The sequence below is a fragment of the Myotis davidii genome, unplaced genomic scaffold (genome assembly GCF_000327345.1).
Source record: "Myotis davidii unplaced genomic scaffold, ASM32734v1 scaffold223, whole genome shotgun sequence".
In the NCBI taxonomy this organism is placed as follows: Eukaryota; Metazoa; Chordata; class Mammalia; order Chiroptera; family Vespertilionidae; genus Myotis; species Myotis davidii.
Genome location: NW_006294609.1, coordinates 1,848,420 through 1,865,233, shown reverse-complemented (window position 1 = coordinate 1,865,233; position 16,814 = coordinate 1,848,420). Strand labels below are relative to the sequence as shown.

General features: G+C 50.7%; 2 protein-coding genes across 4 annotated transcripts in view; one reads left to right on the top strand and one right to left on the bottom strand.

Annotated features, from left to right (window-relative positions):
- Positions 1-1,299, top strand: part of LOC107183954 — a 1,897-nt gene extending 598 nt beyond the window's left edge. Inside the window, exons 2-4 of one of the 3 annotated variants that reach the window (XM_015567326.1) lie at positions 1-138; positions 691-773; positions 964-1,299. The exon at positions 1-138 is cut by the window's left edge and continues 1 nt beyond it. In XM_015567326.1, coding sequence (XP_015422812.1) covers positions 1-138; positions 691-773; positions 964-1,195 — 453 coding nt within the window. In that variant the 3' untranslated portion in view covers positions 1,196-1,299. The other 2 variants (XR_001514772.1, XR_001514773.1) reach the window with 2 other exon arrangements.
- A 1,413-nt stretch (positions 1,300-2,712) lies between these two features.
- RILPL2 (Rab interacting lysosomal protein-like 2) lies at positions 2,713-16,514 on the bottom strand. The gene is made up of 4 exons (XM_006768875.2): positions 14,553-16,514; positions 10,944-11,095; positions 6,102-6,215; positions 2,713-3,483 (listed from the first exon to the last, which is right to left on the bottom strand). The coding sequence occupies exons 1-4, from the start codon at positions 14,886-14,888 to the stop codon at positions 3,453-3,455; spliced, it is 633 nt and encodes a 210-aa protein (XP_006768938.1). The 5' UTR covers positions 14,889-16,514; the 3' UTR covers positions 2,713-3,452.
- Between the last annotated feature and the right edge of the window lie 300 nt (positions 16,515-16,814).

Here is a 16,814-nt window from a genome sequence, read left to right as displayed (position 1 = left end):
GTCCGAGCAGCACGGGGCGGCCAGGAAGACGCCTGCTGCCTCCCGACGGCCCCCACGGGACGTTCCCAAGCTCTTGTTTTCCTGCCGTCTGGACAGGCGCACACGGAAGTGTATGAATCTTTTTTAAAGGGTTTCGCAGTAAGTTCGTCTTCCCCTCTGCTTTCTTGAAAGCTTGCTGACCCGGTGGCCCCCGTGGGCAGGGGCCGGGCCGAGGTTTACTCTTCCACGGGCGGCCGCGTGTCCGGGCGCCTCGCAGCGTCAGGGCGGGGAGTCAGCAGACGCGGGCAGGGAAAAGCATTGCTCAGCCGGCCCACCAGGGCAGCGCCTCCCGAAACTGGGGTAATTCTTTATAGAAATGTGAACACTGAATTTATTTTAAAAAAATAATAAAAATCAAAAAAACATAAAAGGCAAAAAAAAGAAAGAGAGAAAAACCACAGAAAACAACTTACATGTACATAGGTCATAAAGTGAGTGGAGTGGCTGCGTTTTTTTCTTTTTTTCTTTTTTTCCTTTTCCTTTGGGTTTGGTTTTTTTGTTTGTTTTTTTATAGAAGAGATTTGAGATGGTACTCTATTCTAATAAAAAATAAAGTTTTGTAGTGGGACCAGAAATTACTTATCCAATCCTCCCCCCACCAAATAGCCGCCCTCACCCCCACCCTGACCCGATATTCTGCTGGGTTGAAAGGTCCAGACCTGCTGTCATGCTGTTTGTCAGACCACCTGGTGTTCTTCCTGCGACACGGCAGACCGCGCAGCCGTGAGCCAAGGGTGAGCCCGTGAGCCCTGGAGTGCAGGCCCCCCCCCAAGGGGAGGGAGCAGGTGCAGCACCCAGGGATCAAGGCCGAGGGTACAGTTTTCACCTTGACTGTGATGATTGTGACGACGGCAGGAGGTGTAGGTAGCTGCCCCCTCCCTCCCAAAGGGGGACTGATTCTCACTCTCTCCACCTGCGGTCCAGGGGGCCTGGCTCTGGAACCACCACCTGGGGTCTCCGGACCCCCTGGTCCCAGGTAAATGTGAATGGAGACAGGTGTGAGAGCCTGTCCTCAACCTTGGTGCCCCCCAGCCCCCACCCCGCGCACCCCAGCCTCACGACGGTGCTACCTAGGAAAGTCTTCCCCCCCGCCCCACACTTGCCTGGTCAGTGGTCAGCCAATTGGAGGAGGATCCGACGGAGCGTGTCAATGTGAAGTAAAATGTCTCGGTTGTACCTGTTTGTGGTTTAGCTTTGTATTTAAAAAACAAAAGGAAATAAACTTGAAAATTATTTGTCATCATAAAAATGAAACAAAAATTAAAATATTTATTGCCAGGCGAGGCCACCTGTGTGTCTGTTTCTTACGAGTGGAGGTGGGAGCGGAGGGGTGGGTTTCCGGGGTTTTGTAGGAGGGTCACACCCCCCCTCAGTGCTGGTCCCCCTACAGGATGGTCGCTTCATTTGTAGAAGGGGTCACGGAGCCTGAAGATAAGTTTGTGCATGTTGGGCCCTTACAGTTACGGCGCCTGGCACACCGTGAGCACAGACTTGAGCCTGTGACTGTCACTCGTTTCTGAGATCCTGGGTTTGATGTCGGGGACCAGCCGCGCCTGCCTCGTGCTGCACGTCCCTCCTGCCAGCCCTCGATGGGTCGTAGGTTCGAGTAGCGGAGTGGGACTATCCTTTGGGTAGTGTCCTTGGTTTACAAGCAGAACTCCGCTTCCAGCACCGCCTTGGAGAGGTGGTCAGCCGGTCCCCTTGGACAGATCCCGCACTCTCTCGGAAGCTTGTCTGAGTGGGAACCGCCTCTACCTGCCTGCTCTGCAGGGTGTCCTGGGGTCCACGCCATGGATTGTTACAGCCTCGGCTTGGGGATGTCAGGCTTGTGGAGGATGGACCTCGGCTGGACTCCACACTCGGTCCCAGGAGCCGCCCCTCCCCCCTCTCCTCTGCCCTCGCTGTCTCTTGGTCTGGCCCAGGTGGTTCTGAAGTCAGGACTCAGATCTGTTTCCCAAATTGGCCCTCACCCCAAGGTGCAGGGATCCCCCCGACCACTAAGAGGGGAGCACCCCGTCAGGGTGGCAGTGTCATACGGAGTTGGGGCCCTGACCTGAGAGTGCTGAGATGGCATTCTCCACCAGACTCTGAAACGTTGCTGACTTTTCTCAGGAAGCCAAGGGGTTGAGGCCTGGGCTAGGAAGTCTGCACCTGGGCTCAAGCCCCTTTTCCACCACGTTAGGGCTGGGATCTTGAACAAATCCCTTAGCCCGCAGTGCTGGGACCCAGGGGTACCATGGGAATAACTACCCAGCCCGCAGGGGTACTCAAACGGCATAGCCAAGGCCTGCCATGAATTGCACTCATGATGAATGTTAGTGACTTTGGAGAACTGGGCTTGCACAGGCCTTAGGAATTTACATCCTGGGCAGCCGCCTCCTAGCTACATGACCTGTGGCCTACTTTAGCCTTTCGGAGGCTCAGTTGATGTGGCCCATTTCAGTCTTGCTATTAGTATATTCCCAGCCCCCGTGTCCCCGACTTGTTACAGAATGAAGGTCCCTGCAGCAGAGCGCCAGCGGCCTTTACTAAGGACACAGGCTCCGCGGGCTCGTCAGCTTCTTCGCAAAGTGCAGGCACCCACTGTCTATATACTGGATTTCGTCAATTCTTAAATGTACATCTTTTTCACATTTAACCTCTCTGAAATCAGAATGAGCCTTAAAGTCAACCGTGTCTTCATGTTATAATTTGTAACATTTTTTCTCTCACACTGACACACAAAATAACGGTACATCACTTAGACTCAATGCACCAAAGACACACCAGCTATCCATACACACGTAGTTTACAGACGTGGAAACCGAGACCTGAAAGGTCACACAAGCTGAGAGACAACTCTAAATACTTAAAGAAGGGAAGTCATTTAATACAAAAATCTCCTGGTAACGAAAAGTCCTGTTAGCAAAGTCAGATAGTCACTAAATATCAGTGAAGTCCCCGGAAGGTCGATACCACGCTTTCCGGCTTTCTCCCCTCTCCCTCTGGGCTGGTGCCTGGCTGCTAGGGCTGCCACACAGTGAAGAGCAAGGTCAAGTGTGGGGCCGGAGAGGCAGAGCGCTGAGATCCCTCGACGGCTGACGTGGGCAGGTGGTGGCCCCCGTGCACTTTGCTTCTGCTTTCGTTTTTTTTATTTTCTGTTGTTTTTTCTTTTCCTTCTGCTTTTTTTTTTTCTTTTCCTTCTGCTTTCTTGATTTCTGGGTGCCACTTGCCCTGCCCTGGCCAAGCCTCCGGGGGTGCCCAGTTCTGCAGCCGGGGAGACGGTGATGGAGAGAGAACCTCACCTCCTCGCTCCTCAGACGGCGCTGAGGGGAAACACATGAGCGAGTGCAGTGGGTCCGCGTGGCACTGAGCAGACTGGGAAGTCTTCCTGGTGGGTTGTCTTCTAGGATCTGAGAATGGCCGCCTCGGATCTATGTCTGCTTCCCAGATCGGAAGGAGAACCTGGGTGGAGAGAGAGGGGTCAGGAAGCAGGCCTCTGAATCAAACCTGCACTCAGGGCTCATGATGAACTGGCTCCGACTGGGGGCTTTTCATCCAAAAGCTCATCTCACACGCATAACAATTTGGGGAGGTGAGCACAACCAATATCCCCATGTTATGTTATTTATTTATTTTAAAATATCTTTTTATCGATTTCAGAGAAGAAGGGAGAGGGAGACAACAAAAATAGAAACATCAATGATGAGAATCACTGATGGGCCGCTCTGCACGTTCCCTATTAGGGATCGAGTCCGCAACCTGGGCATATGCCCTTGACTGGAATCGAACCCGCAACCCTTCAGTCTGCAGGCCAACGCTCTATCCACTGAGCCAAACCGGCTAGGTCATCCCCATTTTATAGATGAGCAAACCGAGGCTCTATGAGGTCAAGTCACAGGCCCGAGGTCACACAGAAAGTTGCGAGCCCAGGGCCCACTAACCACTGCGTTATACTAACAGATGGACTCTGCCACCTTTTTTTTTTTTTAAAAAAAAAACCAGTATTACATGATGAAGGTTATTCTTTGTTTTTTTTTTTTAATATATTTTATTGATTTTTTACAGAGAGGAAGGGAGAGAGATAGAGAGTTAGAAACATCGATGAGAGAGAAACATCGATCAGCTGCCTCCTGCACATCTCCTACCGGGGATGTGCCCGCAACCCAGGTACATGCCCCTGACCGGAATCGAACCTGGGACCTTTCAGTCCGCAGGCCGACCCTCTATCCACTGAGCCAAACCGGTTTCGGCCCTTTTATTTTTTTTTAAATTTTAGATGGTTTCATTGCAGAGGAAGCAATAGCTTCTCAATGCTACCTACAACTGTAAAACATCTTGGCAAAAAAAATAAATAGAGATTAGCATGTGAATTCTTAGATAAGACATAAATCATACAAAGCTATCTGAATACCAAGCTTTCAGTGTTTTCCTGCAAAGTTTGGGAAAGGAGCAATGATGTCTGGGGTTGGTCGGAACGCACAAGCTCAGCGCTAGTTCCAGTTATGAGAACGAAGCGAAGATCGCCGGGGCTGGGGTTGCAGCGGGGTGGGAGGCTGAGAAGTCAGGATGGGATCTAGGCTCTTGCTTCTCATCAAAGAAGAACTCCCTGAGTGCTGCTGGCAGCCCGGCCAGCAATGGCTGGTGCGAGCCCTGAGCTGGTTTGGATCCAGGCCCTAGTGCTCTGCCACCCGCCCCTCCTCCACCCCAGTGCCCTCTCTCAGGAAGTGACATCAATCCTGCCCAGTCATTCGAGCCAGGAACCTGGGAGTTGTTCTCAAGTCCCCCACCCCCCACCCCCATCTGCTACATCTTAGTCATCAGTCATCATGCCCCAAATATATCCCTAATCCCACCACGTTCATCTTCCCCCTCGCCACCCCCAGTCCAGACTTCAACAGCCTCCCGTCGCCCCCCTACAATCCACGCGTAGCAACCAAAGGTCCCTGTCACTATGTAGAGCTGTCTTTCCCCAGCTTCAGCCCTCCCATGGCTCCCCATCGGCTCTATCCACCGAACAAAGACAAAAATGCAAATACTGTGTGATTCCACTTAGATGAGGTGCCTAGGCTAGTTAAATTCATAGCGTCAGAAAGTAGAATGGCCGGCCAGTGTGGCTCAGTGGTTGAGGTTGACCCAGGAACCAAGAGGTAGCCGGTTAATTCACAGTCAGGGCACATGCCCAGTTGGAGCCTCGAGCCCCAGTAGAGGCTGTGCGGGAGGCAGCCGATCAATGATGTTCCTCTCGCTCTCTCAAATGTTTCGATTTCTCTATTCCTCTCCCGTCCTCTCTCTCTCTCAAAATCAATAAAAACATTTTTAAAAAGAAAAATAAAGTAGAATGGTGGTTGCCAGGGGCTGGAAGAAGGATGAATTGAGAAGTTAGTGCTTAATGAGCCCAGAATTTCAGGATGGGATGATGAAAAAATCCTGGGAATGGATCATGGTGATGGCTGCACAACAATGTAAATGTACTTACTATGACTAAAGTGTACACTTACAAACAGTTAAAATCATAAATTTTATGTTATGTATATTTTATCATGATTGAAAAAAAATTAAATCATGTGAACTCAGCTCTTCGTCACAGACAAAGGATCTTTCTGGGTACTGGCTAAAGCCCTGATACCCGCTATGGTGGCCACCAGCTACACGTCCCAAGAGCCCTTGACGCAGGGCTGGTCTTACTGAAATGTGCTGCAAGTGTAAAATGTCCATCAGATTTCAAGGGCTCATATGTATTTTTAAATTTCATTTGTTGATTTTAGAGAGAGGAAGGTGAGAGAGAGAGAGAAGCATCAATTGGTTGCCTCCCACACGCACTCCGAGGAGTGTCAGGGATGCACCCAGGCACCTGCCCTTGACCAGGAATCGAACCTGAGATCCTTTGGTCCTCAGGCGGACACTCTAACCACTGAGAACACTGGCCAGGGCTGGAATGGAGTTTTCTTATTGGCTACAGCACTACCACCGGGAGACTAGCACCTCCCCACCCGGGGCAGCCGGCCAGCCTCCCTTCGCCCCTTCGCCCCACTCCGTCCGCCCCTCATTCAGTGGCGGCAGCGGGCCGCAGGGTGACTCACAGCTTCCTTATGATGGTCTTCTCCTCCTTGTCTCTGCTGGCGTTGCTGGCCCTGGCAGCCAGAGAGTCCTTTCCTCTTCTCCCTTCCGGGCCTTCTCTTGCTGGAATCAGGCCACTGGAGAAAGGGGGGCAGACAAATGGGGTGTTTTACTGCAGGCCTCTTATTTGTGCGGTCCTGAAAGTGAAGAATCTTTTTTTTTAAAATATATTTTATTGATCTTTCACAGAGAGGAAGGGAGAGGGATAGAGAGAAACATCAATCAGCCGCCTCCTGCACACTCCCTACTGGGGATGTGCCCGCAACCCAGGTACATGCCCTTGACCGGAATCGAACCTGGGACCTTTCAGTCCGCAGGCCGACGCTCTATCCACTGAGCCAAACCGGTTAGGGCTGAAAGTGAAGAATCTCAATCATTATTATTACATTAATAATTTCAGCACGGAAAGCTCCGGAGTCAGAAACTCTTCTCTCCACGTTTCCAATGCTGAAACCTCTCCTTTCCTTCTCTTGTCTGATTACGTTGGCTACCAGTTCAAGCTTCTCCACTTTGTAGGAGTATGACCCTGTGTAAATTCTTTAACTTAGGTCTTGATTTCCTAAATGGTAAAATGAGGATAACAGAAGTGCCTACCTCCTAGGATTAAGGGGTTAAGTGAGACAATAATACATGGCACTCATTTGACAAATATTTATTCAGCGACGTACCGTGCCATGGTGCAATGAACAGCAATGACCAAAACAGAAAATATCTTCCCTCATGCAAGTTACATTCCAGTGGGGAAGGGAATGGTCAGTAAAAAAATAAGTAAAATAAAAATATATATAGTAAGTCGGACGATGGTACAGAGCTAGATTGATAGTGACTGAGAAGATATGGGGGTCAGGTGATCCCAGGAGGGACTTGATGGGCAGAAGCTGGAAGAAGGCTGTTCTGCCAGCAGTCATGCTCCCTAGGATTCAGAGAAGGGCTGTCCATATGCACGATAGTGAGGACCAACAAAGAGAAGCAAAGAGGAGAGAACGAGGCACCGAGTCCCCGGTGCCCACCCCGAGGCCTTTGTTGCAGTTTTTTCTTTATTTCTGAGAGCAACTCCAGGATCCTTCCCAGCTACGTGGAAAATCAATTGTGAGAGAGACACCAGAGGGCTGCTCTCTCTCTCTCTCTCTCTCTCTCTCTCTCTCTCTCTCCCTGTGAGGAGGACTCAGCCGGAAGGAAGTTGCCTAGGAGTCAGGAAATGTCACCTCTCTCTCTCTCTCTCTCTCTCGCCCTGTGAGGAATCAGCCGGAAGGAAGCTGCCTAGGAGTCAGGAAATGTCAGCACCAGCCATACTGGCACCTGGATCTGGGACTCGTAGCCTCCGGAACCGGGAGAAGACACTTCTATTGCTGAAGCCCCCAGTCTAGGATATTTTGTTACGGCACCTGAGCTGATGAGACGCCCCTTTACATATGAACTTCGGAAAGCAGGACCCACCCTTCTCTCTCCGTTGCAAAGAGTGGACTCTTATTAGCTACTACAATAATATATTTTTATTATAATATTAGTATTTCATAAGAGGCATCATCTAAAAATTGCCCTTTCCACTATCTATTGTTATTTGACGCCCTGAAACTTAGATTTACAACAGGGTGGCTTCTGAGTCTTGGGATGGCTGTCCTGCTTAGGGTTGGCCTGGTGGCTCTCAAGCAGCTGCATGAATTGGTGGATGAGCTAGGGGCCGGGCACAGCTGGGGCTGTCGGCTGGGGCACCTTGGTAGTCCGTCATGTGACCTCTCCCTGTGACTGCCTTCACTTCTTCACAGCATGGTGGTCTCAAGGCAGGATTCCAAGAGCATAAAACATGGAAGTCTGGAGGTCTCTTAGATCCTTAAGCCAGATGGCACGTTCCATTGACCAGAGCAAGTCACAGGGCCGCCCTGATTCAAGGGGAGGCAAGAGGAAAAGTCTCCTTGCAAAAAGCATGCGGGATGGGGACAACAGTTGTGGCCGCCTATGGAAATAGCCCACCATAGCTGCCTTCAATCTAAAATGATCTATAGGCCTGGCCAGCGTGGCTCAGTGGTTGAGCGTCACCCTATGGACTCGGAGGTCAGGGTTTGATTCCCGGGCAGGGCACATGCTCTGGTTGTGAGCTCCATCCCCATTGGGGGCGTGCAGGACACAGCTGATTAATGATTCTCTCTCATCATTGATGTTTCTATCTCTGTCTCCCTCTCCCTTCCTCTCTGAAATCAATAAAAATATTTTTTTTTAAATATAATGATTGTTGGTATGAGCTTAGGCCTCCAGATGCCACTGCTAAGAGAACAGCTCAGTGGACAGGCTCGTTTCTCCAGGACAGAGGGCGCAAGAGACCAAGCCAACCCTGCTGTCTCGGCCTGCACCAGATGGGAAGGGCACATCTGCTGTTTGCTGGGAACTCAGCACTGGAAACAAAGGGTGTTGCTTAATTCCCTCACAAGCTGCCAGTCTGGCGGCTCCTGGCTTTAACTACCTGTGTCTGAAATACTTATCAAATGAGACAAAGACAGGTCTTTCCACGAACATGGTTCCAACCTCGGCGCAAGGCAGACAATGAAACGTCTGTTGGCAGAACTCAGCCCTTTTGGATTTGGCTTCCTAGAGCGTTTCTGCTTTGCCACTCCTGTCTTCATGATGCTCGAGGAAAGAACGGAAAGAATAACATCACTCGGGGCTTTGTCTGGAATCAGGATCCGCCCTGCCTTCCAAACGTGCAGGGTCCAAAGGTGGCCTGACATGAAGAGTGCAGGCTGTGCGCTCGGGCTGCCTGAGGACACGCCTCACTGTTGCCACCAGCAGCCGTGGACTTCCAGCAGGTACCTGACCGCACAGGCCTGCAGTGAGCACTGAATGAAATGATGCCTGGGACACACTCAGCCGGGGGCTGACCCGTGGCAAGCACTGCTAACCATGAGCTGGTTCTGCGTTTTTATTCGCTTGCTCTTACCCTCTTCTGCCTCTAAAGAAACCCACCTGTGTAACTCAGTGTTTCCCAGAGCCATGCAACCACACAGCCCCCGCCCCCCTCTTCAAGAAACACCAACACGAAAGACAACATTTTGGGGGGCAGAGGCTCAGGTGGCTATAGCAAAGTCCAACCCTGATCTCCAGCTGGTCCTCATCCTTGATGCCCACACAACAGACACCTCATACTCTAGGGCAGTGATGGCGAACCCTTTGAGCTCGGCGTGTCAGCATTTTGAAAAACCCTAACTTATCTCTGGTGCCGTGTCACATATAGAAATTTTTTGATATTTGCAACCATAGTAAAACAAAGACTTATATTTTTGAGGTTTATTTTATATATTTAAATGCCATTTAACAAAGAAAAATCACCCAAAAAAATGAGTTCGCATGTCACCTCTGACACGTGGGTCATAGGTTTGCCATCACTGTCCTATAGTCCCTCTGTTCACATATTATTGTGATCTTTTATAACTTTGGATTTTTAGATAATTTAAAACTTAGAGAAAAGTTGTAAGATTAGTAAAAAAGACTTCCCAAATACTTTACCCCAGATCCCCCAATTATTTGTTTATCCCATCTTACCTTTTTAAATCTTATTTTATCTTATCTTTCCATCCAACCACCCACCGATCCACCTACCTACCCCACCCTTCATGCATCTACTTTCTTTCTGAACCACTTGAGAGTAAGTTGGAGACATCTTACTTCTTTATTCCTAAAGAATTCAGTGTAGTCCTGACCAGTTTGGTTCAGTGGATAGAGTGTCGGCCTGTGGACTGAAGGGTCCCAGGTTTGATTCCAGTCGAGGGCATGTGCCTTGGTTGCGGGCACATCCCCAGTAGGGGGTGTGCAGGAGGCAACTGATGGATGTTTCTCTCTCATCGATGTTTCTAAATTCTCTATCCCTCTCCCTTCCTCTCAGTAAAAAATCAATAAAATATGTTTAAAAGAAAAAAAATAATTCCGTGTATACTTCCAAAGGGCAATGATATCCTCTCATAACCAAATAGTTCAGTTATCAAAATCACCTCATTGATCCTTTAAATGGATCTTGTCATTCCCCCAGTTAAACCTTCCCTGCTTACAATAAAGTCAGAGCTCTTGCCTGTGGTGGACAAGGCACCACTCCCCAGTCTCTTCCAGACCAACTTCCCCTGCGTTTCAGGTTCCCCCCTGCTGGGTCTCTTTAGCTGGCCACGCTGGTTCCCACCTCTGGTCTTTGAACTTCTCTGAACTTCTCGCTCCGTTCTGGTCCTACCGAATCTATACATGGTTGTCTGCTTTCTGTCCTTCACCTGAGAGGGATTGTCCCTAACGACTCAGTTTGAAACAAGTTCCTCCCTGCCCCGCCTGTGTGGCTGTGGTTGAGTATTAACCTATGAACCAGGAGGCCACGGTTCTCTTCCAGGTCAGGGCACATGCCTGGGTTGTGGCCTTGATCCCCAGTGTGGGACATGCAGGAGGCAGCCAGTCAATGATTCTCTCTCATCATTAATGTTTCTATCTCTCTCCCTCTTCCTTCCTCTCAAATCAATAAAAATTTTTTTTTAAAATAAACACATAAACAAACAAATAAATAAAAACAAGTCCCTCCCCCCAACTCCCTCAGCACTTGGGTCTGGGCCACGCCCCCTGCTTTTACCTTCTCTAGAGCACTGAGACCATGACCCTGAGTGCTTACCTCAGGCCTCCTTGCTGCCTACCTGTCTCCCTAGATGAGCATGCACTTGCTCCGTTTGGGTCACGGCTACACCCCCACCGCCGGGCATCATGGGGCTCGGATAAGTTGGCTGAATGGACATGGGAGCCAATACGGGACGTTTGAGGGCGCCCTGGCAGGCGGCAGAGCCCACCTCTTGTAGCACTGCAGCTCCTCCTGCGCCAGCAGCAGCTGCGCCTTGAGCTTGTTGCGCTCCTGCAGCACGTCCCTCAGCTCCTGCAGAGTGAAGCGCGGCCGGTTGGGGTCGCTCAGGTCAACCACCATCTTGCCTGGTCCCAGGCTTCCCTGGAAGAAAAGATGTCACTGATGCAGTTTCCCTCAAGGGGATGAGCTGTCCACCCCAGAAAGCAACGTTCTCTGGTTTGGTGACTCCCGGAGCCCTAAGGAGAGGAGGTGCTGCCTGTTGGGAGTGTTTGGCTGGTGGTAAAGAAGCGAAGGCACCATTCTCCAAGAAAAGTGCCAGGGCTCCTTTGGCTCAGTGGATAGAGCGTCGGCCCATGGACTGAAGGGTCCCGGGTTTGATTCTGGTCAAAGGCATGTCCCTTGGTTGCAGGCTTGCACCCTGGCCCAGGTCAGGGCGCAGATGGGAGGCAACCAATCTCACACCCATGTTTCTCTCTCTCTCTCTCAGCATGTCATCCGGTGAGGATTTAAAAAACAGGAAGAAAATTGTGACACATGGATAAACCTTAAAGACATTATGCTAAGTGAAAGAAGCCAGTCACAAAAGGACAAAGATTATATGAGTCTACTTACAGGAAGTACCTAAAATAGGCAAATTCATAGATGTAGAAAGTAGAACAGTAGTTACCAAAAGCTGGGGGGAGGGAGAAATGGGGAGTTGTTGTTTCACGAGCACAGAGTTTCAGTTTTGCAAGATGAAGAGATCTGGAGAGGAAGGTGGTGATGGTTGCATAACCATGTGAATGCACTTAATGCTACTGATTTTTAAAAGGGTTAAAGCGGTGAATTTTATGTGTACATGATCACAATTAACATAATAATTTAGAAAAATAAATGAAAAAATAAGGCCTATTTGTATGAACTGTCTAATGGAACTAAACATTCATTCTCTCTGCCTTTTCCCCACACCCCGTTCTGAAGTCTGTGGTTTGGGAGGAAAATGTGCCATCTCATCTGCTGGCTGATGAAGCCTGTCCGCTGTGCCCCCTATGGGAAGTCACGCTGTTCATGGCCCCTGGTGGGGCCTCCTCCGTGTCCTTGTGCCTGGAGTTGAAGGTGACGGGAGAAGGGCACAGGGCATGAGCTGTGATGCTGGGTGAGTCACTGAACTGCTCTCGAGTCTCAAAAGCCAGGCTGCTCATCATGACATTCAACCACCTCCTATGATAATACAAAAGTAGAGCCTTGCCCTAGCCCAGTGGTTGGCAAACTGTGGCTCACAAGCCACATGCAACTCTTTGGCCCCTTGAGTGTGGCTCTTCCACAAAATACCGACTACTGCGCATGGGCCATGAAGTTTCAAATGCACTGTATGTGCGCGCTCACACGTGGTATTTTGTGGAAGAGCCACACTCAAGGGGCCAAAGAGCCGCATGTGGCTCATGAGCCGCGGTTTGCTGACCACTGCCCTAGCCAGTTTGGCTCAGTGGATAGAGCATCGGCCTGCAGACCAAAGGGTCCTGGGTTCGATTCCAGCCAAGGGCATGTACCTTGGTTGCAGGCTCCTCCCCACCCAGGCCCTGTTTGGAGCTCGTGCAGGAAGCAACCAATCGATGTGCATCTCTCACATCGATGTTTCTCTCTGTCTTTTTATCTCTCTTCTACTCTCCCTAATATATATATATTAGAGCCTTATCTGCAAATATCATTGCCCCCGTGACTAAGGAGTAGGTGAAATTCAAGTGTAGCAGGGGAGCTACCAGAAACCTTCACTCTTCCCTGGGAATTTCAGCGACCCTGGCCGTTGGGCTGCCAGGGCTCACTCCTCAGTCTGTAATCTTGGATCCGAGTTCTGGAGGAATGTGCGTCTTACCCCTCCCACCAGCTGTGAGTCGCCAGAACACAGGGCCCTCGTCTGATTTACTTCCATGGCCCCAGAGCCCACACAGTGCAGTCACTCAACAAATGCTGATACAGCGTAAGCTCCAAGGCCCGTTTTAGTATGGTGTGGTTAAAACCAGCCTCTCTGAGCTCAAAGCCTGCCTCTACCTCCTACTTGCTCGAAGTCCTTAATAAATTATTTGCCTGTTCTATGCCTCCATTTCTGCAAAATGGGTATAATATAGTATAAAGACTAACCGAGAGAGTTAGGGCAGATCTTATTTTTAAAACTGTGGCTGAAGACCCTGTCCTGAGTATGATATTAATTTAGTGAGTTGCAACAAGAATGTAAAAACTCATAAAGTAGGAAATATGACCGTGCATCATGTTGCTTCTTGAAATGTAATCCTGTAAAATGGAGGTATAACATACATACAGTAAAACATCCTACTCCTGAGTTTATGGCTTGACGATCTTTGCCATATGTATATACCCACATAACCACGGTGCATTTCCTTCCTGCTCCCTCTCGCTGTCCCCTCCCTGGCGTTAGGTTAGCACCAATCTGTCTTCTATAAATAAAGATTATTCTTCCTGTTCCTTTTTTTTAAAATATATGTTATTGATTTTTTTACAGAGAGGAAGGGAGAGGGATAGAGAGTTAGAAACATCGATGAGAGAGAACCATCAATTCAGCTGCCTCCGCACACCTCCTACTGGGGATGTGCCTGCAACCAAGGTACATGCCCTTGACCGGAATAGAACCTGGGACCTTTGAGTCCTCAGGCCGATGCTCTATCCACTGAGCCAAACCGGTCAGGGCTATTCTTCCTGTTCCTGAATCTCACATATGGTAGGCTGTCTTTTGTGCCTGGCTCCTGTCTTACAATGCAACACCCGTGAGGGTCAGCCACACAGTTGTGTGTATCAGCACCCTGTTCTTTTTCGGGGCTGCGGAGCATTCCACCGCAGGGACGTACCACCCTTCAAAAACCCACCCACTCCTCTGGCGCGTCTGGATTCTTTCCAGTTTGGCACGAGTACGAATAAAGCTACTGAATATTCTCACACGGGTCTTTTTTGTGGTCAAAAACACTAATTTCTCTTTAGTCAAACTTTACTTCTTAATCGGGGTCAAAGACACTCAAAGTGTGATGTCTGGACCAATAGCATCTGCATTATCTGGAAGCTCCTCAGGTCCCAGGCCTGACCTATTGAATCAGAAACTCTGGGGCTGGGGCCCTGCAGTCCGTGTTTTAAAGAACACCCAGGGGATGGTGATGCCCGCTAGAGCGTGAGAACCACTGCTCTAGGTCACGGTCAAAAATGCTAGCGGCCACTGACTGACGCAGGACAGGGCCCAGCACCTAGTAACTGCTCCACAAATGTTTACAATCGCAGCGTTTCCAATCTGTGGGCTGGATACTCAGTGCTCTGCTTGGAGAGGCTTGGATATTCAAGAGAGGAAAGAGGCCCCGCCGGTGTGGCTCAGTGGTTGAGCGTCGACCTATGACCCAGGGGATCACTATTCCTGGTCAGGGCAGAAGCCCGGGTTGTGTGGGGCGTGCAGGAGGCAGACAATCAATGATTCGCTCTCATCATTGATGTTTCTCTCTCTCCCTCTCCCTTCCTCTCTAAAATCAATTTTAAAAGTATATTTTAAAAGAGGGGTGTGGGGGGGGAAGGGGCCTCCGTGCCAGCGGGCCCTGCCCCACGCGCCCCTGCCTCCGGCACTCACCTCGGGGCTGGCCGCCGCGCCCTCTCTCCGCAGCCCCTCCACCTCCTTCCGGAGGCTGTCCCGCTCCATCCTCAGCTCCTCCGCCGCCAGGCTGCCCTCGCTCACCAGCGTCTCCAGCATCTCCAGCACGCGGACGATTTTGAACTGCAGCTGTGTCACCCGGGGGTCGCTGCCCAGCGCCATCAGCTCGCGGCCCACCACGTAGGAGATGTCATACACGTCCTCGGCGGTCAGCTGGAAGGGGCTCTTGCGCAGAGCCCCCTCGGGGCCAGCCTCGTCCTCCTCCTCCTCTTCCTCCTCCTCCTCCTCTCGCAAAGGGGGCTCCTCCATCTCCATGGCCGCGCAGAGCCCCGCAGCCTCGGGAGCTGCTGTCTCCCAGGCTCCAAAGGTCCAACTTCCCCCGGACACAGAAAACTTTCCGCTGGGCAGTGGAGCCCGCGCAGGGGAAGGCCCGGGAGCGGCCAATCAGCGCCGCCGAGGGGGGAGCCGCGGGGATCGGGAGGCAGCGCGCGGCTCTCAGGCCCCGACGCCCGGTGCGCCCGCCGGGCTGAGGGCCAGGCAGAAGAGCGCCTCCAGGATGTGGTTTGGGGGAACGAACGCCGACGGGAGGGACGGCAGCCGAGAAGAGGAACGGAGGGGATCCGGGGTGACAGTGATTGCTCCCCACCTGGGAGCCGCTGCGAACTCGGGGCGGAGCTGCGGCTCGGAGCTCCGCCCCTGGTGACTGCGGCTACGGACGCCGGGTTTCCACGGAGACGGGGGCGGAATTTCCGACGTCAGGCGGCGAGAGAGTAAAAAAAGCACCAACTTTTTCCTCTCTACACTCAAGCTTTCCAGCCTCAGAACTGGCATTGCACCTGGAGGGAGCTCTGGGTCTCCATGATATTTCCTGCAGTCTGCGCCCAGACAGGAAGCAGTCGTTGGGGGCCGCGCACAGGTGGGCCCAGGAGCCTGGGCTGCCAGAAGCTCCCAGGCCAGTGGTCGCCAGGGCCCGGGGCTTCTGACCCTCAGTGACGCGCGAATCCCTGCGCTGTGCGCTTGGCCAACTCCTGGGCTCCTCCACGTGCCCGCGTTGTGGCCTTGGCCAAGGTACTTACCTCCTCCCAGCCTCAGTTTCCTCCCCAGTGAATAGCAGTACCGAGGTGGAGGGCTTGCTGCGAGGAATATACCAGACGAGATAATGAGATAATGCGTGTGGCCAAAAGCACCCAGGAAGCGCTGGTGTTCTCCTTCCTCCCCAGAAACAAACATGAAGCTTGTGTGCCAGACGGACACTTGGCACATGGGTTGGGGTGGGCACATTCTCCAGGTACAGAGGGTGTTACTGCGCGGACCAGCAGTGGGGAGTGCAAAATGAATTACTTCTGTTTTGCTGAGAGGTTTGTAACAGAGGGAGAAAGCTCAGCAACCGAGCTTGCCTTTCCCCGGAATACACTGCCAGCTTTCTTTGTAAGCAAGCAAAATAGACACTCTTTTCAAAGGGCATGATGTTCTGATGATCCCAGGGAGGATCCCAGGCAAGGGCTCAGATGTTACAAGGCTCAGTGATTAAATACCGAGATACAATATAAATAAAAATGGTAGAGCCACACAATGGAATAGTGTTCGGCCATAAAAGCAATGAAGGAATAGGGAGCCCAGAAATAAAACCTAACATATACAGTCAAATGGTTTTCAACAAATGGTGTTGGGAAAATCGGATACCCACATGCAAAAGTATGAAGTTGGAGCCATACCTTACACCACACACAAAAATTAACTCAACGTGGATTAAAGACCTAAACCTAAAAAACTCTTAGAAGAAAACATGACATAAAGCTTATGTCATTAGACTTGGCAATTTCTCCAAAAGCACAGGCAACAAAATGACGATACATTGGGTTACACCAACATTTAGAACTTGTGCATCCAAGAACACAATGAACAGACTGAAAAGACTATCTACAGAAGGGGAAATTGTTGCAAATCATATCTGATAAGGGGTTAATATCCAGAATATATGTAGAATGCCTGCAATGCATCATCAACAACGAAAAAAACCAAGTAATGAGCAAGGTGAAAATTAAGGCAAAATCCTTAGCAAGATAGAGCAGACAGAATTTGACACAACATAAAAAGTGTTATATATTACTAGAGACCCGATGCATGAAATTCATGCAAGAGTAGGCCTTCCTGCCGTAACCGGTTTGGCTCATTGGATAGAGCGTCGGGCTGCGGACTGAAAGGTCCCAGGTTCGATTCCGGTCAAGGGCATGTACCTTG

Excerpts from the sequence above, each read along its gene's own strand:
- RILPL2 (XM_006768875.2), bottom strand. The coding sequence starts at position 14,888 with ATGGAGATGGAGGAGCCCCCTTTGCGAGAGGAGGAGGAGGAGGAAGAG. Across the intron at positions 6,216-10,943 it reads GAGCTGCAGTGCTACAAGAG|TGGCCTGATTCCAGCAAGAG; the intron begins GTGGGCTCTGCC and ends CCCTTTCTCCAG. Across the intron at positions 3,484-6,101 it reads AAGACCATCATAAGGAAGCT|GTTCTCCTTCCGATCTGGGA; the intron begins GTGAGTCACCCT and ends CTCTCCACCCAG.